Source organism: Misgurnus anguillicaudatus, chromosome 22 (assembly GCF_027580225.2).
Source record: "Misgurnus anguillicaudatus chromosome 22, ASM2758022v2, whole genome shotgun sequence".
NCBI classification, from domain to species: Eukaryota; Metazoa; Chordata; class Actinopteri; order Cypriniformes; family Cobitidae; genus Misgurnus; species Misgurnus anguillicaudatus.
This window is the reverse complement of record NC_073358.2, coordinates 12,091,912-12,119,194: the sequence shown is the minus strand read 5'-3', so window position 1 is coordinate 12,119,194 and position 27,283 is coordinate 12,091,912. Positions and strand designations below refer to the sequence as shown.

Below are 27,283 nucleotides of genomic sequence, written 5' to 3'. Positions count from 1 at the left end.
TCCTGTCAAAATGTGCTGGAGGCTTGCCTTAACACTCCCACATAATTGACAGTCTACTTCATCGCCGTACCACAGTGTGAGGTTCCTAGGGCATGGGAGGGTGTCGTAGGTTGCCCTCAGCAGGAAGCTAAGCCTGGATCAAGGCGTCCTCCAGATGTCTGCCCAGGTAATGCGTCTGTTGATGGTAGCATCCCATCTCGTCCAGGCTCCTTGTGTGCCCTGGGATACTGCCTTCAAATGGAAGCGCTCCTGCTCCAGTCTGGTGATTTCATCCACCACCATGATCTTCTGCTGTTTCTTGGTGGCTTTGGACCAGTATTGCTGCGCTGCTCCCCAGCCCAGACTGACATGACTGGTTTGGACAGCCCCCATCACCTCTCTGTGTTGCAGACTGGTGATGGCACGATCTACTTCTGCCTGTGCTTTCCATTTGCGGCTAGTGCGGATGGTAACGCTTGCACTCCTTATGAGGGGGTCTGCTGAGTTCTTGAGTTCTAATGCAAGGCAAGCCTTTTCTGCTTGTACCCTAGGCTGATATATTATAATCATTAGTTATCCATGTAATTATGTATTTGATTATTTCATATTATTTTATTATTATCAATTTCATTATTATCATTTTTATCATTACATTATTGTTTACTCATTTATATTTTTTTATTAATTTATCCATTCATTTCATTGTTGTTCAGTCTCACATTTGTGAAGTTTCAAGAGCTGTCCTGTCTGTGTATAAACCGAGATAGATGAAGAGAATGTTTATGGAAGCTCAAGGTTTGTGGGATGTTGCTATTAAGCAGTATAACAGTGCATGCTGAATTCATGTGGTTGGACGAGGTTTGAACATTGAGACATAAGCAACTGAAGCTGTCATCAATAAAACTCTGTTCTATTTTATCATCAAAACCTTCGTCTCGTGTCCTGTTTGTGCTGCTCTCCTCTAGCAATGATCGATCAACCTCTTAACTGACAGAAGCCTGTTAAACAAGTAAACTTATATTTTTTTACGTGATCTGGCATCTGGGGCTGGATCGTTTTTTATTTTATCTGGTGTGGAGATCTGATCTAACACCCTGTTTCTTTGTATCTGCCACTCAATGTTTTGTTTGCTTTCACACACATGGGTGGTGTCATTATTACGCATTTATTCAGGACCAGAAATGAACGTTATGCCAATGCACACGCTCTTTGTCTACACCATGTGAGACTAATAAACATGTAATGGGTCACTTGTGAAAACTGAGATGCTGTGTCATCTACCAGGTGTTGTCATGTAGAGCAGACACAAGATCACACGTCTGTTTGTCTGCTCATTAGGTCTAAAATCTATTTGGGTGTCTTTGGGTTACAACAAGCACCATACATCCCACACTGGTTAAGACACAATAATTTGCTCAAATGCTCTCATAATTGTTGTGAGCTATAGCTTTAAAAAGCAATATGAACAATGCCTCTTGTAGTCATGATTATTGACAATTGTCTGAAACTGTAAACCTCTAAATAAATGTATTTTTGTGGATAGTTTCTTGCCAAATTACTTTGAAAGAGAGTGTCTGTTAAAAAGAAAGTGCAAAGCTCAATATAGTGTGAAATGTGTTTAATTGTCTTTGAAGGAAAACCTAAACCTTCATTAAATCTTTAAGGTAGCTCTTCTTGTGACATCAGAGCCAGGTGTCATATATCCCAGTGAGTGAGAGTGCATCGAACAGTTTAAATGAATGTGGCTTACTGTCTGGCAGGTCATCTGGAATGCCTTTTGATTTTTTTCTTTGAACATTAAGGAAATTCTAATATTCCCATTTAAGCGGCTTGATTTATTTTATATTACTTAGCTTTAAGGTCATTAAATAAAGATTGTCTTCTCTGCATTGTACCGATGTCTTTATCTTCAAAAGAGAGTTTTCTGTCAAAAAACGTTGAACTGAAATCATATCATTAAGATGAACGTTTTGCCTCATTTAACATACTAATATCAATCGATATGGCATATGTGAGGTCACGTGGCGTTGCTATGGAAATAGAGAGTCAGTTACTCGAGAGCAGTTGCACACCTGTGCAGTAATTTGTTAGACCGCAGGTGCAAGGTAAGAAATTCAGATACTAATAGAGATCAGAAGGGCAGAAAAATGCCAAAGAAAAGTGATACAGCAAGAAAACTGGAAGACGGTGAGTTATACATTTTTAATTAATATTGTGCTTTCATAGCTATTTTTTAAATCTCTGGTAATGACAACTATTTCAGTGATATATTGCATAATTCTTGCCTTTTTTATGTTTGTTTCATTTTGATTAGTTGGAATAGATATTGATGGAGAAGTGGAAAGTGCTGAAGGTAGGAACAGCATCAGTATTAATAACTCATTCTACACTCATCTTATTGAGATTAAAGTGTCCTTTTGCTATTCTAAATCAGTTTTTTTAAATCCATAGACTTACAAGGAGGGATAAAAGCCTTATTTGAAACTTATAAATTTTACCCCCCCCCCAAAAAAATTCCATTCAATAGCTTTTAAAAAGACCCATTTCTTACTATTATTATAGTCTTCTCATTCTTCTTTCTTTTATATGTCCAAATATTTTTTTCCACTTCAAAGAATCTTTTTGTGAGAAAGAAAGTTTTATTTAATGTTAAAGTTTTTTTTTATGAAACCATGGAGTAAAGACTGGTTCTTCTTTTGCGTTGTCTATCACCTTTATTTAAAAAGTTTTATTGGTCTCTATTGCTCTATAACTAAACATAATCTACAGGTCTTCAGTAAGTGTGTTAGCCTAATTAAACAGTAAGATTGTCAGAGAGATGTGTTTTATGTGTGATACATTAGCATAGAAGCATTCCTTCTTTTACACAGAGGATAACAACAGAGTCAAAGGCAAGGGTGCTAAAAAAGCAGCCACTGGCAAACGTGGCAAGGCAGCTGCAAGTGAGGATGGTGAAGATGAGGATGATGTACCCCCTAAAGGTCGTCGAGCGGCCAATAAAAAGAAACCATCCCGGGCAGAGGCGGATGAGGAAGACAGCGACGATGGCATTCCTCAGAGGAGATGCGCAGGAAACAGGCGAAGAGGAAAAGTGAAAGACAAGGGTGGAGAAGGGGGAGACAACAAAAAAAGCAAGAAAGGTGGAAGAAAAAAGAAAAATGCTAAAGAGAAAGAAAAAGATAAAGACGGCGATGATGATAAGAAGAAGAAAAAGAATAGCAGGTATGGAACACAGATTAAGCCAGCATAGAATTGATAATTAATTGATTTCATACTGTAGGTGTTCTTGACACCTACACCAGAATGTAAGACAAAACTCTCTTGAAACTCCCATTACAAATACTTAACCCATGATGACTAAGAGAATCCAAAAACTGAACAAATGTATTGATTTTGCAGCTCTTAATCTTTTCCAATAATGTTCATTAAACATTTTATTAAAGAGCAGATTCAGCAGACATTCTATCCTGAAGTCCCAGTCATTTACTTTTCTTTTAATAAAAAATGTTTACGCCTATAGAAATATTGTTTAAAAAAAAAGTAAAATCGTGTACAATTACTCACATAAAAAGGTCTTTCACTTTACTTTGGCTATGTAAATATTAATAACACTACTGAATACTATTTGAAAAAAATTATTTGCTCCTGAATGGTTAAACCTTCCACCCATACACTCCATATTCAAAGTCTTGTCTTAATAAGGGGTTATTAAAGCCCATGTATGTATTCTATTAACAAAAGTGGTTTGATTATGACAGAAAACATCTGCCAGCGTCTGCTATTTTAGCCTCTTCTTACATTCTTACATTTCCACCAGAGTATCATTTTAACTATTTAAAGCCATTGCATTTTTAATACTATGTCTCCCCATACACTCCCTACACGTATTTGTACCAGTTAGAGTTTTGTACCCTCCTATTTTCTATATTTGTTCTGTGTTAGTGATGAAGATTCGAAATCTGATGAAGAGGAGGACTCTATGTCTGAAGGAGAAATGGCCAGATTGATGGAGGAGGTAGAGGAAAAGAAGAAACTGATAGCAAACATCAGGAACAAGCCCTGGAGAATGAGGAGACGACTCAAAGTTCTCAAGTACTTAATCACCTGAAATGATATATATATATACAGTATATACAGTTATAAGATGTCTAATATTGACAACAATAGGACACATTTCACACCATGCCAGGTTAAAATATGTATAGCTTCCATAGAACATATGTATAGCTTTCAAAGTCCAGTGTTAAACTAAATCTCACAGAGTTGATTTCAACACTTTTTCACACTTATCACAGTTAAATTAACACTTTCAAGATGATTAAGTTTTTAATACTACTCACAAAACTCACAAAAGTGTTAAAGTGGTCATATTATGTGATTATGCAAAGATGTCAAATAAGTCATTGGTGTCCCCAGAGTGCATATGTGAATTTTTTAGCTCAAAATACCGTACAGATCATTTATTATAGCATGTTAAAATTGCCAAACTGCAAAACTGTGCTGTTTTTAGGTGATTTCTTTATAATGCAAATTAGCTGATGAAATGCAAACACTGATCGCAGTGACTTTAAATGAAACAGCCAACAAACTTTACAAGTAAGATGTAAAATGCAATTTTAGGTTTCAAACAGAGATGGTGATAGAGAGGATAAAGGTACAGATTGCATTATAGGAGCATTCAAAAATTAATGTAAACCTTAGTTTTACTTACCGTTCAATTTGCAGTAATTACAGTACATCTCCTCTAAGGAGTTGGGTTAACATTGGCATGATTAACTCCAACTCTGAACATCAATTTACTCTAAATATGTTAAATGTACTCTTTAGTACAGTAGAGTCCTGCACGGGTCCATTTTTGGAGACCCGCTCCGGCCTGTACCTGCAAAGTTCAGCGCCAGATCTGACCCGTCACCCGTGATAATATCAAAATTAAATCCGTACCCACCCAGACCTGTTAATATTTGGCCCATTACCCGACCCGTTCCCGCACACGCATAAATCACACACGCTAAAATCATTCCAATTAAAGTGCTTTATTTTTTGAGATATGTCTCTCAACATCACAACAGCGTCATGAATGGGCTAATAAAACAGGCTAAAGTGTGTTTTGTTTTGCGCCATTCAATTAGCCTACGGCACAAATGGAACCTGATAACTATACACAAATAGACCTATTAATAGAAAAAGAGAACCAAGAAAAAAAAACTACCTACACAACCCCTGCTGTGCTCCTAAGTCTTGTCTCGAAATGCTTTCTAAGAGAAGACGTTCTGCTTCCAACGGCAAAACTTTATGCAACTCCTGCAACGCTCGCTCCAACTAGGCTACGAGAAGAATCAACAAAGGTTGCGCACTGTCGCAGTGGTGACGTGATGGGTCAAATGTCAAATGTTGTGCGTGTAATAGTAATTCGTGCACACCAAAGCTTTCATGCCCGCGGCCGGCGCATGTTTTCAATTGATTCCGATGGAAACTCAGCGTTTTTCAAATAAGCGGCATTCAGTGTTTTTTCCGTGCTCGGCGCTGAGCGTCGAAAGTTGAAAGAGATTCAACTTTGGGTGAAAAGCTCCGCTCGTCAATGTCAGTTCTCACACGGCCGTCCAATCACAGTGGAGTCAAGTAGCACAGCTAAAAAGCGCTCAGCTGAAAAAACAGCTGGCATTCGGTGTCCTCCAGGCGTTTTCAGCAACGTTTAAAAGTTTTGGTGTGCACATCCCATAGACATACAAATTTTGCACATATTTTCATTTGCGCTACTACCCACTAATTATCCACCCACGGCCCCGCCCGTAAATTTTAGGAATGTCACAATCCACCCGTTTTAGACACTTTTATGCAGTTATCCGCAGGTACCCGCGGGTACCCGACCCGTTGCAGGACTCTGCTCTTTAGGTGTTCAATTCAAACCAGAAATGTTTAACACTGAAATTTTAACTCTCAAATTTTTGCTGTGAAAATGTTTGAAACCAATTTTATCCTATGTTCGTGTGTCTGTAGGGAGGCTCAGCAGTTTGTGGATAAATTTGAGGGCGCTCTGGGCAAAGGCAAAGGCAGAAAGCTATATGCCTACAAAGTCATGATGATGAAGGTAGGAATATAAGAATCTTCACTTTATCTTTCATTGTGGTCCTCAGATCATTATTACACCAATGTCTCATGCATTGATACAAGTAGGGGTCTGTTTAAATTACCTTCATTTAGTATTAAACTTGACAAGTAAGTCATCCAAAGCAACCACAACATTCTAACATTATAGTGGTGAGGAGTCTTCAGAAACTGTAAATATGCAGTTTGTTACACTTTACTAATCTTGTGGGAACTCTTTTTGCCTTATCATACAGAAATGGATCAAATTTCAAAGAGATTTTGACAATTTTAAAACAGCTTGCATACCTTGGGAACGGAAAATAAAGGAAGTTGAGAGTAAGTATGACTTATAAACACAACCACGTTGTTTTACTGAGTTTATTCCAAATAATCGAATGCTTAAATAAGCAAAATATTGCCCACTAGTGGCCAGTTCTGAAATAATCTTTGGATTAGGCAGTGGTTCTCAAACTAGAGGCCATGAACCCCAAGGTGGGCCGCAAGATTGTGCCAGGGTGGCCCCAGTTTTATGAAATTTTATAAAATACATTAATTTATCATAATTATTTAATATGTTTTGTTTCATTCAAATGTTTTGTACTTGTTTTGCAGGTCACTTTGGGTCATCAGTTGCTTCATACTTTATTTTCCTGCGTTGGATGTACGGCATGAACATGGTCCTCTTCGGCTTGACCTTCGGCCTGGTTGTGATACCAGAGGTCAGGATTTTCTGTTATGTTGTTGCATGCTCACCTGGCAACAGCGATTTGTATAACAAAGTAAAGTAAACCAGTCTTGGAACATATTAGTTTTCCTTTAGCTCAGTTGGTAGAGCATTGCAAGGTTATGGGTTCGTTCCCAGGGAAGACAAGTAATGTATACATTGAATGCACTGTAAGTTGTTTTGAATAATGCATACATGCTGTAAATGTAAACGGGGATCCAATGCTTTATTAGCTCTTATGCCATTACCTCATATGAAAGTCAGTTATCATTTGTGTATACCATAGAAATGTATATTAACATAAAATTACTTTATTCGTATGTTGCAAATATGCAGTAGCTGAACTTTTAATTAAACATGAATATTTAATGTGGCAAACTATTCCTTGGAAAACCAGTTACTAATGCGTCGAAACTCTGGTCCAGAAACAAAAGTTGAAAATGTATGTAAAAATGTTGAAAAAGTTTTTGTATAATTGTATTAATATTAGACTTTTTAAAGGTGCAGTGTGCAAATTTAAGCGGCATCTAGTGGTAAGGTTGCGAATTGCAACCAATGGTTCAGTCCATGCTCACCCCTCGCTTTTAAAAAAGCATAGAGAAGCTATGTTAGCCGCCACCAGAAAAACATGTCATCAATGGAGACAACTTAGTAAAAAAAGTTTGTCCGTTAAGAGCATCTGTAGAAACATGGCGGCACAAAATGGCAACTTCCATGTAAGGGGACTCTCTGTGTATGTGGATAAAAACGTCTCTTTCTAAGGTAATAAAAACATAACGGTTCATTATAAAAAGGTCTTTATAAAACGGGCAGTTCTGGTTCTTCATTCTGATTGGTTGAAACACGTTCTAAGCCGTGATAAAATACACCGGTAACCTCACGGTTCAGACCACATTACATAAGTATCACTGCACCACTGTTGCTGCGTACTGATTTATGAAAATAAACACCACAGTCTTTAATCATATTTTTAATTTGTCTACAATTACACAATTAATGGCGATATCCAGATAAATGTCAATAAATATTGTTGAGTCATCTCGTCGATAAAGAGAAAACGTTGTCTGAGGATTTTACAACTCAAGTTCATACGTCCGCTATTATCCACTGGGGGGCGATCTTACCCAACTTAAACACTGACGCATTCACTGAAAACACCGTGTAGTACTATTCATGGCTGTTATTTTGATCTCTTACTAAAGTTCTTCACAAAAATGGAATTATCTCCGCTTTTAATAAAATATTTTAAGAGGTGATAAGAGAACAAATTAAGGTAGGATGAAATGTTTTTTTGTTTGTTTTTGTTTGAAAGCGGATGGTCTGTTCTTTCATTTGATATCTTATGTTTATATAAAGAAGATAATTTTTCTGCAAGGCATTAAACTAAACTGGGTGGCAACTTAAAAAAAATGCTGACGGGGAAAGAGTCCAAGCATATTTGATCATCACTTCAACAGTTGCATCTAATTTATACATTAATATAAATGTTAATTTATAAATTAGATGAATGGTGATTTATAACATAAACACCACAGTCTTTAATCTCATTTTCATTGTGTCTTTGCTGCGTCTGTGTTGTTTGGGAACTGCGCTCTGTTTCAGTCACACTTGATTCTGAGGAACTACTTTGTTTGGCGGAAGAGTAATATTTGTACTAATATAATTACAACTTATTTGGGTTTTATTTTATAAAATCCCGCTAACGTTATGCATATGAAGTAACCGTTTTATAAACGCAATAAACCCCTCGAAGCGTTGGGTTACCAGTGCATTTTATAACAGCTAATGGGCGTTGTTAGGCACGACGCGAAGCTTCTCGGGGTTTATTGCTTTATTATACACCCCTGATAATATAGTTTTGTATATTATTTTGCATTTCTGTCAATAGATCCATTTAAAAATACACACTGTACCTTTAATTTCATACATTTTAGTTGGAAAAACTACAAACCAATAAAATAATCACAGTTTTTTGAAGGTAACACATCAAAATTTGACAAACAATACTAAATATTTTTTACTAGTTCTATGCAATGATCAAACATAACAGCTTTTTATCCAAATGATGTAACGTTCTAGAAAACTTAAATGCAAAACAGTAGTAAAGTAATGCAGTAATTAAGCAGCTATTTATCCAAAGTTTACTTATGATACACACTCGATTTAATGAAAACAATAAGTCACAGCCTGACAGTGAGCCCCTGTTCTGCTTAAATCAATGGGCTTTAAATAGGCTTTAGTAACATCAGCACTTGCACCATGTCATTCCAGCATTAAAACTGTCCAATTCTATTCTATTTCATTTTATTTATATAGCGCTTTTCACAATTGGTAATTGTTTCAAAGCAGCTTTACATTAATAGAAGCAGGGAAAAACACAGAAAAATCAACAGATAGCATAACATAATACAGATAGCATAAGCAGTGGAATTTGCTGAGGCTATAAATAAACATTATAAGCGAGCGTATTACTAGTGTAACGTATAGAAGAGAGTGCTAAGTTAAGCCAATGAAGGCTTACTCCCCGGGTGAAAACCCCCCTAGGAGAAAAAAACCCCGAACTTTTTTAGCCGGGAGAAAAAAGTCCTAGGAGGAAAAAAACATTGGGTGACATATACATATATATATGGTATATATGTAAACAAGTAAGAAAATTAAATGGGTTCTGTGTTGTATGTCGGTTAATAAGGATGCTACACAAACGGCTGTTAAGAACAGTGCGTTTATCTGTTTATATCTTGCACAACTGACATGCACTCATAGCACAACACTGAAGACTTCCTGTTACAAGGTATACATACATACAAGGTGGAGCTGCTGCCTAAGCAGTACAACAGGATACCCTGTAACATCTCCCTTCCTGTAGTAAGATATTCAAACATTAAATGTCAATAACCTGAACTTGATTAAACTCCCACTGTTAACTCTGCAAAGAACACCCCAACTTATTAACAGGCTATTACCTACCACAGCTGTCAGAACACAAATACTGATAAGACAGCTGTTAACATTGTTTTTGTTTACTTGTTCAGTTAGCCCCACTTAAAGGTTCAATCTATCCCAAAGTTTAATTAGCCGGCCACTCCGGGAATATGACTGGCCCTGCTCCGCTCGGTGTGGCGTGCAAATGGTTTGTGAGGAATGGGGTGCCCCCCCATGACTGGTGCCTGTCTCTTCACTGCTATCCTCGCTCGCAGCGCTCTCTGCTGTGGCATGTGCATCCCCAGGAGGCTCTGGGGAATGTTCTAGATTCCCTGCTGACAACGAGGGGACTCCCTCTGCTGGTCTAAGATCGACCCTGTTACGACGGTACGTTGTCCCCTCCACATTAACAACATAGGACCTGGGACCCGCCTGCTGCAGGCACACCCCTTTTCTCCACCAGCCAGTCCTGTCCCCAGGGAGTGGTTTCATCCTGATGGGCTGACCGATGTTAAGCTCAGGCAAATCTTTGGCTGATCTGTCATAGCTCAGTTTCGCCCTCTGGCGTTTCATACACAGTTTGTCTGTGACCTCATTGATGACCCGGGGCATCAGAAGCTGGTCCGTCACAGGGAGGTGCGTTCTCAGTCTCCGCGACATCAGTCACTGGGCAGGACTGCAGTGCAGTCCTTCTAAAGGCGTGTTCCTCCAATGAAGAATAACTTTCCATGGGTCCTCCCCAGCGAACGCAGCTCTTCTGCAAAGGCTTTTTACAATCTTAACTGCCGACTCAGCTTTGCCATTGGCTTTTGGGTGTCTTCGCGATGAAGTAACATGCTCAAAGCACCACTCATTTGCAAATGTCCTGAAAGCTCCACATGCAAACTGACATCCACAGTCAGAAATGACCCGGTCTGGTATGCCATGGTCTGCAAATTGAGCCTTGCACCTCATGATCGTAGTCTCAGCTGAGAGGTCAGGAAGCAGATCAGCCTCCCAGATGTCATAGTAATGGTCCACCACGAGCAGGAAATCCTTTCCTGCATGATTGAACAGGTCCATGCTTACTATCTGCCAGGGACGTGTGGGTGGTGGGTGTGACATCATGGTCTTATTCTGTTGTTCATGTGCGTACTCATTGCACACAGAACATTGTTGCACAAAGTTTTTTATTTCTCCCTGCATGTTGGGCCAGAATAGGGTGTCACGGCTTGCCTGTAGCAAGCCTCTCCCTCTATGTGGCTATAGTGGATCCGTCTCAGCATTTCTGATCGCAAAGTTTTAGGAATGATAACACGCTGGCTTCTGAAGAGTACGCCGTATTGCGCACTGATTTCGTCTCTGATGGCCCAGTACCCTCTAATCACTATGGACGTCTACTCTCTGCAGTCTGGCCATCCTTCCAGCATGACAGTCTTAAGCATCTGAAGACACTCATCCTTCTCCGTGTGTTGTCGGATTTGAGTGAGGCGTTGGCTGGTGACGTTCAAACAGGCCGTCTGCTGAATTGCCGCGGTGTCGTACTGTTCCTGCTGCAAGGTGCAGACCATTTCCCGGCTGTACTGCGTGTCCGTGCTCTGTGGCGGGGTAGCAGCTCTGCTGAGCGTGTCACTGATGTACATTTCCGGGCCTGGTTTGTACACCACTTTGAGGCAGTAATTCTGAAGCATGAGGAGCATGCTCTGGAGGCGTTTTGGCGCACTGAGAAGGGGCTTAATGAAGATGTACACCAGCGGGCGGTGATCTGTCTCTGCTGTAATATCACCTCTCCCATACAGGTAGTAGTGGAATTGCTGACAGGCAAACACAATGCTCAGGCATTCTTTTTCTATTTGAGCATAATTTTGCTCTGTTTGGGACAATGCACGGGATGCAAATGCAACTGGCTGTCCTTCCTGCAGCAAACAGCAGCCCAGGCCCGTCTGGCTGGAGTCGCTCTGTATGGTGACTGGCCTGTTGATGTCGTAATACCTCCAAACAGGTACAGCTGTAATCAGCGTCTTGATCTCCGTAATGGCCGCATCGTGCTTCGGCAGCCAGTGCCATTGTACATCTTTGTCCAACAGCCTCCTCAGTGGTTCACAGACTTCTGATAAGCGCAGCATGGACTTGGATAGGTACTTCACAAACCCCACAAAACGCTGCACACCTTTAGTGTCCGTGGGGTTGGGCATGTCTAGAACTGCTCTGACCCTGTCAGGGTCAGCTTTGAGGCTCTCGGCTGAAAGGACATGGCCATGAAAGCGGACTTCCTTAACTCGAAATTGCAGCTTCTTCAAACTTAGCCTCAATTTTACTTCCCTGCATCTGTCCATCAGTGCGATGAGGTTTGCGTCATGGGCCACAGCCCACAATTAAGATGCCGTCAGCTATAGGCTCAATTCCTTTCAAGCCCACCAGGAGCTCGTGCTGCTTCCTCTGATACAGCTCTGGCGCAGCTCTGGCGCAACTGACACACCAAAAGGGAGTTTCAGCCAGCGTTTCCTGCCCCACGGCGTCCAAAATGTAGTCATCAAGCTGCTCTCCTCATCCAGGCGGCACTGTAGAAACGCGTCCTGCGCGTCCACCAGCGTAAAGATACGTGCTTTTGGCAGCTTGTACAGCACATCATCTAGGGTGGGCATAAGGTAATGGGACCGCTTGAGAGCTTGGTTCAGGGGTCTGGGGTCAATACAGAGCCTAAGTTTCTCTGGCTTCTTCACTATGACCAGATTGCTCATCCAGTCAGTGGGTTGTGTGACTGTGACTAAGTGCCCATCCCTTTCATACTGGTCCAACTGCGCTTTAACGGCTGCTTTGAGGGCCACTGGTACATTTCTGGGGGCGCATTGCACGGGGGCAACAGTGCTGTCCAGCTCAAAGTGAAGTTTGCCAGGCAGAGAGTCAATAGGGCCGTTGAAGACATCATGATACGTGCTGATTAAGCTCTCTTTAGTCAGCATGCTCAACTTCATATGCTCTACACTATTCAACTCCTCTGGAATTGTGAAGCGTATCAGACTGAGTTCCTCGCATGTGGATCCCGAAAGCAGTGGCCTCTGGCTGGATTTCACAATTTCAAAGTCAAGTTTGTGTTTTTTGCCTCTAATGACGCACTGAGTGCTGAACAGTCCCATGGAGTTTATCCAAGCACTGTTGTAAAGTTTCAGTCTGGTCCGACTAGGCTGAAGAGCCATCCTGGGTGATAGTCTCATTTTCTCCTTGATACTCATCACGTTGCAGGTTGCTCCAGAGTCGAGCTGGCATTTCTGGGGCCCGTTCTGCAGTGGGAGGTTGACAAACATCTTTTTCCCCTGTGGGTTTACTGCTCGTATGCTCATTGCTGTGTAAATCTGGCCCAGATTGCCACCATTATCATCTTGATCCTCTTCAGAGGGTGCATCCATAGTGTGTAACTGGCGTGAGTTTTGGCCTCTTTTCCTGCACACTTTTGCAAAGTGATAGGGGGTGCTACATGAGCGGCATGCTTTTCCAAAAGCGGGGCACTGGTCCCGCCCACGTCTGTGTTGAGTGCCACAGTACCGGCACTCGCCTGTCCCTCTCATGCTCTGTGCAGGTTTGACGGTCTGTTCATATGGCCTGCTTGTAGGCCGCCGTTGCTGTTCCTCTGCCATATTAAGGCTTTCTCCAGTTCTAGAGGTGTCCAGTGCCATAGTTTTCAACTTACTGTCCATAATCTCTGCAGTGCGGCAAATCTCAACTGACATTGCCAATGTGAGGTCTTTTTCTCTAAGCAGGCGGCGCCTTGCCCCCTCATCTGTTATCCCAAGAACAAGCCTGTCTCTTATAAGCTGGTCTCTTAAGACTCCATATTCACATGTTGCTGCTTTCTCTCTCAGTCTCGTAACAAACGCATCAATAGTCTCACCCTCCTCTTGTCTAAGATTTCCAAAAACGTACCTTTCAAAGATGACATTTTTAGTGGGTGCAAAGTAGTCTTCAAGTGCTTCCAGTATGGCTTTTACGTCTTTCTGTTGGTCTTGTGTGAGACCCAGGTTGTGCTTGTATACGTGCCGGCACTCGCTACCCATTAGCCGTCTAAGTGTTGCCCCTTGCACATCCGCATCTTTCTCAGATAGTCCGGTCGCAAGTAAGTAATCATCAAACTCTGCTCGAAAACTTGCCCAATTGCTGCTCAAATCGCCAGACGTCTTCATCGGCTCAGGTGGCGGAATTGACGATGCCATCGTACAGTCACAATGTTATTATATGACTAACGTGAGCCGGTTTGCAGCAAACTAAACTTATCCATACATAAACAAAAAGTGTCGCATCAGCGACGGCCTACATATGCTCACTTTTGGGTCTTAATCTATCTGACACCATGTTGTATGTCGGTAAATAAGGACGCTACACAAATGGCTGTTAAGAACAGTGCGTTTATCTGTTTATATCTTGCACAACTGACATGCACTCATAGCACAACACTGAAGACTTCCTGTTACAAGGTATACATACATAAAGTCCCCACAAGGTGGAGCTGCTGCCTAAGCAGTACAACAGGATACCCTGTAACATTCTGCCGGTGGTTGTCGGTCAGGCATCAGCTGGTCATCACATTGAAAGACTGCTATTAAATCAGGGATGTCCTGACCTTCACATTTACCGGAATTGGGTCTGTTTGTCTCATTGTCCTCGGGTCGAGGACAAGACAGGGAGAGAGAAACAAGATCCTATTAGCGTAGGGGCTTTTCACATGTAATACAAGTGTCACACAGTGATGTGGTTTAAGTCAGCTTGGTTCCAGACAGGCTAATTATTGCGGCATAAGTATATTACCCATAGTTGAGGATTTAGCAGATTTGTGGACCCAGGGTGAATCTATGTATGGAGCCCCCCATCTGATCTTTAAAACACTAACAAAAACTCATTTGACTAAGGCCAGAAGCCCCACTGTCATCGTTAATACTAACGTACAGTGACAAACGGTTCTGTATGACATACTATTCTCAAGACCATGGGAAAACGCCAAAATCGCAACCCGACCATACGTGCCAAATTAAGACTAATTCAAAGTTTCAACATATTTCTTAAGAATATTAATAAAATTTACCATGCTACCATGCAAAATTTACCATTCACTTCATCATCAGAACAATAACAATTACTGTATATTTAATAGCCTGTTGCGTTTCATAGGACTTGAGTTTGACTCGTTGATGTTCTTTGTGCAAACATTTCTCTCATAGAATCAATAAAGTATTATTCAATATATATCTTTAAATTATGGACTGTTACTTATGTTGTGAACTTATGGAAATATCCACTAGGTTCTCATGGGACTTCCATATGGGTCCATTCCTCGGAAAACTGTGCCAAGAGCGGACCAAGCCAGTGCAATGGATTACTCTGTTCTGACGGACTTCAACGTAAGATATATCACTTATGTCTTATGAATATTACTAAGACTGTCAACAAATATTTAATCATAAATCTATGCAGCCAGTGTTATTCGTTAAAACGTTAATTGCTTCTAGAAAGTGTTAAAATTGTCAATATTTGTCATGTCAATAACATTTTCTGATGGCTTCTGTTTGACAGGGTTACTGCAAGTACTCAGTACTTTTCTATGGCTACTATAATAACCAGAGAACCATTGGCTTCCTGAAGTTTCGCCTCCCTCTGTCTTACCTCATGGTGGGCATTGGGACCTTCGGGTATAGCCTCATGGTTGTGATCAGAACGTGAGTCCCTCTTTCATCCATTGCTAGATGTTGTGGCAATGGCATGAAATGTTCTTGAGAAGTACATGCGACTTTAAATGTGTACAGTATATGACATGTTCTCAATATTATATCATTGTGTAGTATATTAAACATCTTATATAAAAAATCAACCTTCTATATATATATATATTCACACAGACAAAATACAAACTTCATCTTTATAGACTAAACAGTCTCTCCAATTCACTGTATGATTACTGTCAACGCTATTGTTTGAATTTCAACTGCAATTAAACATTGCGCTTCTGTTATCCTGCCGGCGAGAATGGATTCTCTACAAGTTTTAAGTAAAGTCCACTCTCGCTGTTAGGATGGCTAAAAACGCAGACGTGGGGGGAGGGGACGGTGAGGACAATGAATTCACCTTTGCCTGGAAGATGTTCACCAGCTGGGATTATCTTATTGGGAATGCTGAGACCGCCGACAATAAATATGCCTCCATCACTACCAGCTTCAAAGTATGTGCTTGTGTTATTGTGTGGAAGTGGGTGGTTGCTGGCCACTGCATTTTGTATTTTATGATCTGTTGGTCCTTTTATAAAACTGTTATACCACATTTCCTCCACTGGTTTGATAAAAATATGGGTGGCACTTTATTTTACAGTATGTGTACTTGCCTTGTACATATATGGTAAATAAGTTGTACTTACAGACAAATGTGTGGTACTTACTTTTAAGTATCTACATGGTAATTCACTGGTATCATTACTGTACTTACCAGTAGTACATACTTGGTAGTTATTATGTAACTCTAGATCAGTACTGGGTAATAACAGATACATACGTATAGTGTAGGTATACTGTAACTAACGAGAAACATTACTGTACTTACAAAATGTACAATTTAAGTATTTTGTATTTTCAGGCAAGTTAGGGATGATGACAGGTAGTTATAGTGTACATATATGATAAATAATATCAAACACTTCTGTACTTGCAGATTGTATATACACAATAGGTGTGTACTAGTGAATGTACCCAGTAGTTAATGCGCATGATAGTCAATGGTTGGGTTTGCCTCACAGTGACATGTATATGATGCTATATCTTAGGTGTTAGGTCCTATGTAATAACTGTGAAAAAAGCAACACTTTATTTTACAATCCTGTTTCCATGCAGTTACCATGGACGTACTAGTGAATGTATTCAGTAGTTAATGCGTATAATAGTCAATGGTTGGGTTTGCCGGACAGTGACATGTATATGATCCTATATCTTAGGTGTTAGGTCCTATGTAATAACTGTGTAAAAAGCAACACTTTATTTTACAGTCCTGTTTCCATGCAGTTACCATAGACTTACTAGTGAATGTACCCAGTAGTTAATGCGTGTGACAGTCAATGGTTGTGTTTGCCTCACAGTGACATGTATATGATGCTACATCTTAGGTGGTAGGTCCTATGTAATAACTGTGTAAAAAGCAACACTTTATTTTACAATCCTGTTTCCATGCAATTACCATGGACGTACTAGTGAATGTATTCAGTAGTTAATGCGTATAATAGTCAATGGTTGGGTTTGCCCGACAGTGACATGTATATGATGCTATATCTTAGGTGTTAGGTCCTATGTAATAACTGTGTAAAAAGCAACACTTTATTTTACAATCCTGTTTCCATGCAATTACCATGGACGTACTAGTGAATGTATTCAGTAGTTAATGCGTATGATAGTCAATGGTCGGGTTTGCCGGACAGTGACATGTATATGATGCTATATCTTAGGTGGTAGGTCCTATGTAATAACTGTGTAAAAAGCATCACTTTATTTTACAGTCCTGTTTCCATGCAGTAACCATGGACGTACTAGTGAATGTACCCAGTAGTTAATGCGTATGATAGTCAATGGTTGGGTTTGCCTCACAGTAACATGTATATGATGCTATATCTTAGGTGGTAGGTCCTATGTAATAACTGTGTAAAAAGCATCACTTTATTTTACAGTCCTGTTTCCATGTAGTTACCATGGACGTACTAGTGAATGTACCCAGTAGTTAATACATACAGTTATTTAATGCTTGGTTTAAAGGACAAAGATACTGAGTCTGAGTACCAAAATGGCACATCAGTAATGTTTGTTCTTAGTTATCATATACGTATGGTATAAGTATAACTTACACTTGCCTGCAGGTACCACACACTTATCTTGTATATACAATTTGTAAGTACACTAGTGTTTCTTGTTAGTTACAGTATACATACATCATATGTGCCGGTCATTAACTTACATTGGCCTACAGGTACCACACACTTATCATGTATATACAATTTGTAAGTACAGTAGTGTTTGATATTAGTATTATATATGTACACTATAAATAACTGTCATTTATCCCAACTTGCCAGTAAATACTAAATACTTATATTGTACATTTATTTGCAAGTACAGTAATGTTTCTCGTTAGTCACAGTATACCTACACTATAAGTATGTATATGTTATTACCCAGTACTTACCTAGAGTTACATAATAACTACAGAGTATGTACTACTGGTAAGTACAGTAATGATACCAATTGATTACCATGTAGATACCTAAAAGTAAATACCACATATTTTTCGGTAAGTACAACTTATTTACCATATATGTACAGGGTAAGTACACGTACTGTAAAATAAAGTGCAACCAAAATATGTCTGGACCAATGGATACAGTGTGCAATGTTTCTACAGCTTTGAATATATTTCTACATCCCAAATGCCCAAGCATTTGCTTTCAGTCAGTAAGGCTGTAATACATTTTACAGGAGTCTATCGTGGATGAACAGGAGAACCAAAAAGATGAGAACATACATCTCAGAAGGTTCTTACGTGTCCTAGCAAACTTCCTCATCACTTGTACTTTAGGAGGAAGCGGCTATCTCATCTACTTTGTAGTCAAACGCTCCCAAGAGTTTGCCAACATGGACAACCTCTCATGGTATGAGAAGAATGAGGTAGTTATTAACAGTGTTTCACAATCTTAAGCAGGCCTTACAGCTTATATACAGCTTTTAAATCAGTAACAAAATGCAAAATAGTACCACAGTGCATGTATTGTACTACCTTGATGTATTCAGTAATAAGCTACCGTGTTTGGTAATAGATATTTATACAGAAACATAATAAAACATACACGTGCATTGTCTTTCTGATGTTAAAAAATTATGCTAATCATATAATAACTATGTGTCCCAGCTCGAGATCATTATGTCCCTTTTGGGTCTGGTTGGTCCAATGCTCTTTGAGACTATTGCTGAATTGGAGGAATACCATCCACGTATTGCTCTCAAGTGGCAGCTGGGACGTATATTTGCGCTCTTCCTTGGTAATCTCTACACATTCCTGCTTGCTCTGTTTGATGAGGTTAATGCAAAAGTAAGAATTTTAACTATGCATACATTTGTAGCAAATCACTTTTTGGTAAGAAAAGATACACAGCTGAGTAAACAACTTTTTTTCTATTAAGCTAGAAGAAGAGAAGTCCATAAAGAATGCCAGCATCTGGATAATGAAGGAGTATTATGCCAACTTTACAGCCAACAACCCAAACAGCACAGCCACCCCACCTCCTATGGACCCTGCTGATATCATCAGAGGGCCATGCTGGGAGACCACAGTGGGAATAGTAAAGTGTTACAAACTTTATTTTTTGATCACACTGTCAGACAAATGATCCCAAGCTGCACAGGGGCAATACTCTTTTAAACAATCCTACTATGTACCAGTTAAGTTCAGATATGTATACATTTGGTACCAATATATACCCCTGATGTACTAATATCAACTCTTGGGTACCAATGTGTACTTTATGAAAGGGTATCACCCCAATGACAGCTACATTAGGGACACTTTCCGTATTGCAGTGCAGTAAGTGCTGGGAACTAAATTTTTTTGTGGCTGTAGGAAAATAATATTGATCAAAATCTCACCCCAATAACAGGAGTTTGTGAAGCTGACTGTATCAGATATTCAGGTGACATATCTGACCATTCTAATTGGTGACTTTCTGAGAGCACTGATTGTGCGTTTCCTGAACTACTGCTGGTGCTGGGACCTGGAAGCTGGCTGGGTGAGTCTAATGGAGCTTTTCCATTGCATAGTACCCCACGGGTCAGGTCGTGTCAGCTCACCTTACTTTGGCTTGGTTATTTTTTACATTGAGTTTAGTACAACTTCAGAGTGGGAGGGACAATATGCGTGTCATTATATTTGCGCTGCCTACTGCTGTGACATCATACAAAAAGTGGGAGCGTCGTTGGAATGCAGTGTTTCCCATACATTCATATATTTGTCAGTCCGCCTCAAAATCAAAAGTGACCACCACAAATAGATGTTTGCACATCCATTTATCACCACCTCTGTCTCACATGAAAGTTTTAGTACAAACACCCGTGGTGTCAGCTCCTCTATGTTGCAAAACGTGCGCGTTGTGTATGTAACTCCACAAACTGAAAGTAAGACACTGATATTGTGTTAATGATTCTAATCCTGTGGATGATTTTCACATCTTATAGGGAGTTTTGGTACTTAGAACAAAGAACAGATTACAACAGGTTTTCTCGATACATCGCAAGCACAAAGATAAAGCTAATGACGAAGGTTTAGCAATGACGCTGGTAGCGATGATTCTCTTAGACCCGTCAGTGATCTACAGTGTTTTGCTAAGCAGAGGTGGTACTAAAAAAAGGATTGGTACTACGTACTGTACCCAGTGGAAAAGCCCACAAAAGTAGGCTGACATGACCCAACCATAGACTGTAAAAAATATGGACGTAGTGTCCGTGACATCACCCATTGGTTTGTGAAGAATGTTTTTGAAGCTTAAATTAGGGGTTGCCTGCTGTCGCCATCTTGGCCACGCATCACCACGAATCACTCGCGGAAAACCGAAAATGGGTAAAGAGGCGGGACATGGGTGAAGCTGAGTTGGCTGGTTGCTGAAACCACGCCCGCCTAGCTCAATTTTAGTGACAGCAGTGGCCGTTTACCCCTCACTCAAGTGGCCACGCCCTTAATTATGCAGAAGTTTAAGGCTTAATATCATTTAAACGGATAAGTTACAAAAAAATTCACCCCCCTCACAGTTGTCATAAAGGGCAAAATTAGCTATACAGACCAAAAACACTTTTTGTACCAGGCTGTAAACATATCATTTTCTACTGTAAAGTTGGCCATTTTTAACATGGTGTATGGGAATTGACTCCCATTTGGAGCCAGCCTCAAGCGGCCAGTCGATGAATTGCAGTGTAGAGTCACTTAAATATTGGCTTCATCAGAGATCGGAAGGTTGCCCCTCGGACCCAACCCATGTGGTACTATGCAATGGAAAAGCGCCATAATATCTGAATCCTTCTCTATATAGTCATTCAAACCCATGTCAGGTTTTGACCTCTAACAACCTCTTTCTTTCTCAGCCTTCCTATGGTGAATTTGACATTAGCGGCAATGTGCTTGGTTTGGTTTTCAATCAAGGAATGATCTGGTAAGAATGAATGCATAAAACCACATAAAAATATCAACTAGCAATTAACTAAAAAAATTTGCAGTTCATGAGCAAATAAAGACTCTGCTCTAAACCCTAGTGAGCTGCAAACACAAAGACTTTTTTGCAACTCTTTTAGATGGCATAGCTACATTTGTTTTACCAGTTTTTTTGGCAAATGCTTTGCCTTTGTTTGTTAGGATGGGGGCGTTCTATGCTCCTGGTCTGGTTGGAATCAATGTTCTACGTCTCCTGACTTCTATGTACTACCAGTGCTGGGCGGTAATGGCGTGCAATGTTCCTCATGAGAGAGTCTTTAAAGCTTCTAAATCAAATAACTTCTACATGGGCCTGTTACTGCTCATTCTTTTCCTGAGTCTCCTGCCTGTGGTTTACACCATTATGTCTTTACCTCCTTCCTATGACTGCGGACCTTTCAGGTAACACATATTTGCACTCACTCACTCACTCACTCACTCACTCACTCACTCACTCACTCATTCATTCACTCACTCACTCACTTAGTTAACATTTTATGCAAGGTTTTATTCATTTACACGTGATGATCTGTTTTTTGTGAAAATCAGCCACATATTTATGTTACCTCATCCCTCCCCACCCCTTGAATGTAAAACACCAAATTTATAGTTAGCCATGATAGTGTTGCATTTTCTCTAACCACAGTGGCAAGGAAAGAATGTTTGATGTCATTATGGAGACCATTGATCTGGATCTACCAGCATTTATGGGGACGCTCTTCAGCTATGCAGCAAATCCTGGGCTCATTATACCCGCAGTACTGCTCATGGTGTAAGTGCATATTAAAAACTATTAGACACTTAATTTCACACATTATGATACATCAACTGTCTTGTGACCAGCAAATTGTTTTTTTACAGGCTGGCAATTTATTATCTGAATTCAGTGTCAGAGGCCTACAAGAATTCCAACATGGAGCTAAAAAAGAAGATGCAGATGGTCAGTAATATTTATGTCGATGTCAAGTAGTATGCACACAAATCTTGGCTAAGCCTTGTTAGAAAAGAAAATATCCTAAAGATTTTATCCAAACACGAACATTTTATCATAATTTACTCACCCGGGCGTATCAGATGTATAAGTTTTAATATTATCTTTTCATATCAGCAAAGCTTCATAAAGCACAAAAGTCTTAGACCACCACCAGACTTGTTGTTTTAGAAGTTTTATGTCCATCCATATTTATTTTTCACTCTATTTTATTAAGATACAAACAGAAAATACAGATAATATGTAAAAAAAAATCTGACTACATGGCAACGTTTGTGTTTAGTGTGACCTCTCTTGGCACTAAACACATCTTGAGGGTTTTTGAGCAGAATGAAGTAAAAAGACAAATTTCTTTAGAATTAGAAATTAGGACTTATGTTTAAGAGATCCTGCAGTTTCCTGCTATTGCTTAATAGTGTAAACTTGACACATCAGTTTACATTTTTATACCGTTTTTAATATTATATACACATTTCATGTATTTTTTGGGATGTATTCTATTAAAGAGACTGAGAAATAATTATATATGATCTCTATAACATTGCAAAACCAACAAATGTAATTCTGGCATAGTGGCCTAAGACTTTTGCACAGTACTGTACATCCATCATTAAAGTAATCCAAATGACTCCAATGGTTTAATACAGTGGCAGAGCGAGGGCTGGCTTCTGGGGCTTTAGCCCCAAATGTTTTTTTAAAAGTCCCAAATCATTTTACATTTCTAAAATGAATCCATTTAGTACGCTAGGTCAGTGGCAAAGAACGGACTTGCGTTCTCGTTGAGATCGGTCTTGCCAGGCGACCTTGGAAGAACGAACTTTTAAGGTTGCCAGAACACAGAACGCACTGGAGAGAATTGAGATGTGCGATCTTTCTGTTGGTCACCTGACCTTCGCCTTTGTTTTGTTGCAATGACTTCTGGGGCGTAAAGCGATTTCAGCATGCAAGTCTGCACTCAATCACTTTCTTCCCCAATGCAGTTGTGTTTTGGAGGGGTTGAACTTGGGGCCTCAGGTTTGCGCTCTCTGAAAGTTCAGAGCTTAGGTTTAGCGCTCCCTTCGATGACAGCAAGCCAATTTTGTTTACCACTAATCATTAAGACTGAATGCACAGGCGAACTTTTAAAAAAACAGGAAAATTTAAATCTGTATCTAAAAACACTGAAGGTTCTGATAGAGGTCATTATTACAGTAGTTTCATTATTACTGTGAAGGCATCTATTTATAGTAATGTGATGTTAATACTCTTAATAGAGCACCATCTGATGCAGCGATTAACATTTTCTAGCTCATATTTTATATATCCATTTATACAAAGAGTTCTGCCTTGCAAGCGACTGAAGTTGACAAGTGCAGTTGACAGTGCCAAGAAAAACTTTGTAAGATGTTTAAAGGGATGGTTCAAAATGAAAATGAAAAATTATTTTATTATTTACTTCCCCTCAAGATGTTACAAACCTGTATACATTTCTTTGTTCTACTGAACACAAAGGAGTAGATTTGTAATCAAGCAGGAAACAGGAGCTCCAATCACTTCCATAATAGGGAAGAAAAATACTATGTTTGGTTACGTTGCTCAAAATATCTTCCTCTGTGCTCAGCAGAACAAGACATTTATACAGGTTTGTAACAACTTCAGAGTTAGTACATAATGAAATAATGATACACTTTTCATTTTTTGGTGAACTATGCCTTTAAGTACTGTACATGACGAAAAGAACAAAAATTTTGGGCACGCTCTTATTATACTTAACCGGAACAAACCGTACCGAAGTACGATTTGCCCCCCCCCCCCCCTTCTGCACTCACACTACACTTTTATGATCCGTACGTGAGTATGCTTCTAGTTACAGTGACAGCTGAAGTTTCACATTCTAGCGTGCATGCCCGTCCACAAATCAAACCGAACTGTGCCTGAGACCACCTCTGCAATGCGTACCAGGGTACAGACCGAGCGATCATACTAGCCAAATGAACCGTACTTTGGGGTCAAACGTACTTGGATATGGTATATGGAATATTTGAAAGTGGTATTATTTTAAAAACATGCTAATTAGTTTGTCACAAATTAACTGTTTTTGAAAGGTCAAACAATGTGATTTTCTAACACAAAAACTCTATAGGCACGAGATGAAGAGAAAAACAGACGCAACAACAAAGACAGCACCAACCAGGTGATGAAGGACTTAGAGGATCTGCTTCCAAGTAATTCTCGGGCACTGCATGCCCATCCACAACATAATGCAGGTTTGCCTTAAAGAAACAATATTGTTAGATGTTTCCTCTTTAGTGTGCATAACAAGATAGCAGATCAGGCCCACAACTGACCTTGCTATTGTTATCTTCCACCTCCTTAGAAAAAAAACCTGACCATGGTGGGAAATCCCCAAAAGTGAAACCAGGCGCTGCTGGAGGTGGAGTGCATCTACAGAAAGATGTGTCACTCGCATCAGCCAATCCTAATGCCCGGGGGCCTGTGACTCGAGCACCAGGCCCCCGGGGACCGGGACCACTTCCTGGCCAACCAGGGGCTGGCAGGGGCCAAGGGCCACCCCCTAGACGGCAGTAATGTGTGACCTATTTAATAATGTTTGCACTGGTTGTCTATGTGCGTAACTCTGCTTTAGAAGTGGTATTGGTTATTTTTTTAAGGAAAATAATATAATAAGAATAATAAATGCTCATATGTGTAATATTTTTAATGTGTGTCCATGATATTACTGCATACCTGTTGCTTATTCACAGGGTTGAGGACTAACAGATTACAGAATACCTTACAGTTTTGTAAAAAAACATAGTAACACGATCAGTTACATTTGGTAAAAAATGGAAATACTTTTAGGATCACAATGGTTTCACTTAAAACTAAATAAATCATTATTTTGGCATGATAATACTTAGTTTCAAGCACTGCTTGAATGTACGGTAGTCCCTGTTTCTGTTGTCAGTGATGACTCACTGAGCCACCTGCTGGTGCATGCTCAAATAACACACTACATTCCCTACAGACATAGATTATAACACAGCTAATTGAGACAGTGCTCCCCACAGGGAAAATCATGTTAGCTAAAATGTTGTGTTTGTTAGTGCTTTAAATTTCTGTGGTTGTATGATTGCAGTTGTAAGTTTTCTAGTGGTTCCAGAAACTGTACAAATTAACACAAGAGTAGTCTACTAAGTTACAGTGTCCCTTCCGGGGCTGGTTCTAGATATTTGGAGGCCCTAGGCAAAATTTATGTGGAGGCCCCTCAAATCCCTCTAATTTTCAGAAGTGTTTTTTTCTACCCTGTAAGAAATCATTTAAAGCAACACTATGTAGTTTTTTACCTTTAAATAATGTCTCTTAAATTATTTCAGTGATAGAATAACTTTTAACTGGACAAATTGTACTGTTGTTGCAACCTGAGTAGCCTCCTAGCTGCTACAAGCACACTCTGAAAGTGGCGGTGGAGGGTAGGAAACACAGCCCCGCCCCTCCCCCTGCATGCAGAAGAGTGTCTGATCCCAAGCACTGTTGCGCTTTTCAACCACATGGGGGAGCTGTAAGTCATTTTTACATGGAAACTACATAGTGTTGCTTTAAGCACTACAGTGATTAAACATGTTTTTCCCATTACTTTTCTGTTTGATCACGTTAACAAATTGATTAAATTTATGTTAATTTAATTAGAAATTATGCAAAACCACATGTGTTGAACATTTTAAGGCAGGTCAAATTTGTTGTTGTTGTGGATGCACTAATTTATTTAAAACACCACCTTTTTGGGATAACACAGGATAAAAGTTTTGCTTTCTTCAAAATAAAAAGTTATCTATTAGACTATGGATATATTCACATGTATTTCAATACCTTTTTATAACTGAAATATCCACACAAATCAGCTGCCACTGGAAGTTAAACAGACAAACTACTAAGCAGAATAATAAAAAAAGTCAATAAATATGCATACCTGTCAAGTTTTGGATTGGAAAATAAGGGAAATGTCCCGGCCCCCACCGTGAGCAGTCCCACCACTCCAACCAAGCTCCAGTAGGCCTATCCCTTACTACATTTTATATATATGAAGAGCATTAATTTATAAGGCTTATTTGCATACTTTCTGTTCATTTAACATTGCTTGTCTTTGCATTTTATTTTCATTCCACACATTCTTTTCATTTCATATTGCTTTTCTTTTAAAGCTTTTCTTTTAATTTCACGTAACCTTTTTTCACTCTTTTAGTGAGTTAGTGGGCTGGGCCAGAGTGGTTAATTTTACATGAGCACAAACAGTTTTCTAAAGTCATCCTATTCCTTCCCCCGTGTGAGATGCTAAAGTCGCAGTTACAAAACTTACAAAACGCGTAACTGTCCCCCACCCTGCTCCTCTTCAGAAAAGTAAATTCGCTGTCCCATTGATCGTGGTTTACATGAGGGTTTTGTTTTTTTATCAGAAGTGCCTTTCTGTCACTGTCGTAGCCTCCATCATCCGTCTGTTTTTTTCCCGTTGTCAATCATCATCTGAATCACACACTAACCCCACGACAGTTATCGCGAGGCTAGTGACAGATCTCAGAGCAGAAATAAAAAAAAATCTCCGCCTGGGCCCGGGGTATTATTATTTTTTAATAACGCAGTTTAAAATACAGGAGATTTACAGGAAAATACTTATACAGGAGGACGGCGGGAAAGAAGGGTAAAATACGGGACTTTCCCAGCCAAAACGGGATACTTGACAGGTATGTAAATATGCATCATGTTTTGAAAACTAAAATAAAGTGTAGAGGACTTAAAAGATATACAAACAGTTCAGGTACTCCAGTTTTGTTTGCTGTTTGACTTAAAAATACAAACTTTTTAAACTATTTTGATAGTCGGCTTCTCACGCGATGCTCTCGTGCGCATGCAATCAGAGTGTCTAGACAGAATCAGCAGTGCTCAAGTTTGATCTGTCCTTTATTTTTTAAAACACATTATTTTAAAATACCTGCATCATGTGCTGAACTGTCTTTGCATGCCATTTTGGCGAAGCAGGAAACAAAGGACGTGATATTTGCTTTCAGCGTCACTCAAAGTTGGTCAGCTGCAGAGATTTGAATGCTGTTCATCTGGCTTCTTTAACTTCATGCAGCGCTGCAAGAACCGACAGGTGGATGACATCAAAGCACCGTGAAAGCGAATCGAGAAATCATACAGGGGAGTCTGCTTATCAATCATTCTCGCTTTACTTTGATGTCATCTGCCTGCGGTTCTTGCACCGACCGTGCCGCATAAAGTGAAACTTACCTTAAAACTTTATTTATTTCTGTCAGTAGTAATTGTCGGACTAACGCACATGGATTTAGCAGTAATAGAGGCCCCCCTCCAAGCTTGAG

The 27,283-nt window shown here is 39.8% G+C and overlaps 1 protein-coding gene across 1 annotated transcript; it reads left to right on the top strand.

The window, feature by feature from the left end:
- Positions 1-746: 746 nt before the first annotated feature.
- tmc2a (transmembrane channel-like 2a) lies at positions 747-26,486 on the top strand. The gene is made up of 20 exons (XM_055200958.2): positions 747-2,166; positions 2,294-2,332; positions 2,850-3,201; positions 3,922-4,071; positions 5,977-6,067; positions 6,321-6,402; positions 6,679-6,785; positions 14,983-15,081; positions 15,254-15,396; positions 15,749-15,896; positions 18,184-18,372; positions 18,614-18,793; positions 18,885-19,043; positions 19,359-19,487; positions 20,833-20,900; positions 21,101-21,340; positions 21,585-21,710; positions 21,800-21,878; positions 24,052-24,175; positions 24,286-26,486. Exons 1-20 carry the CDS (start codon positions 2,127-2,129, stop codon positions 24,495-24,497), a joined length of 2,757 nt encoding a protein of 918 aa, XP_055056933.2. The 5' UTR covers positions 747-2,126; the 3' UTR covers positions 24,498-26,486.
- Positions 26,487-27,283: the final 797 nt, after the last annotated feature.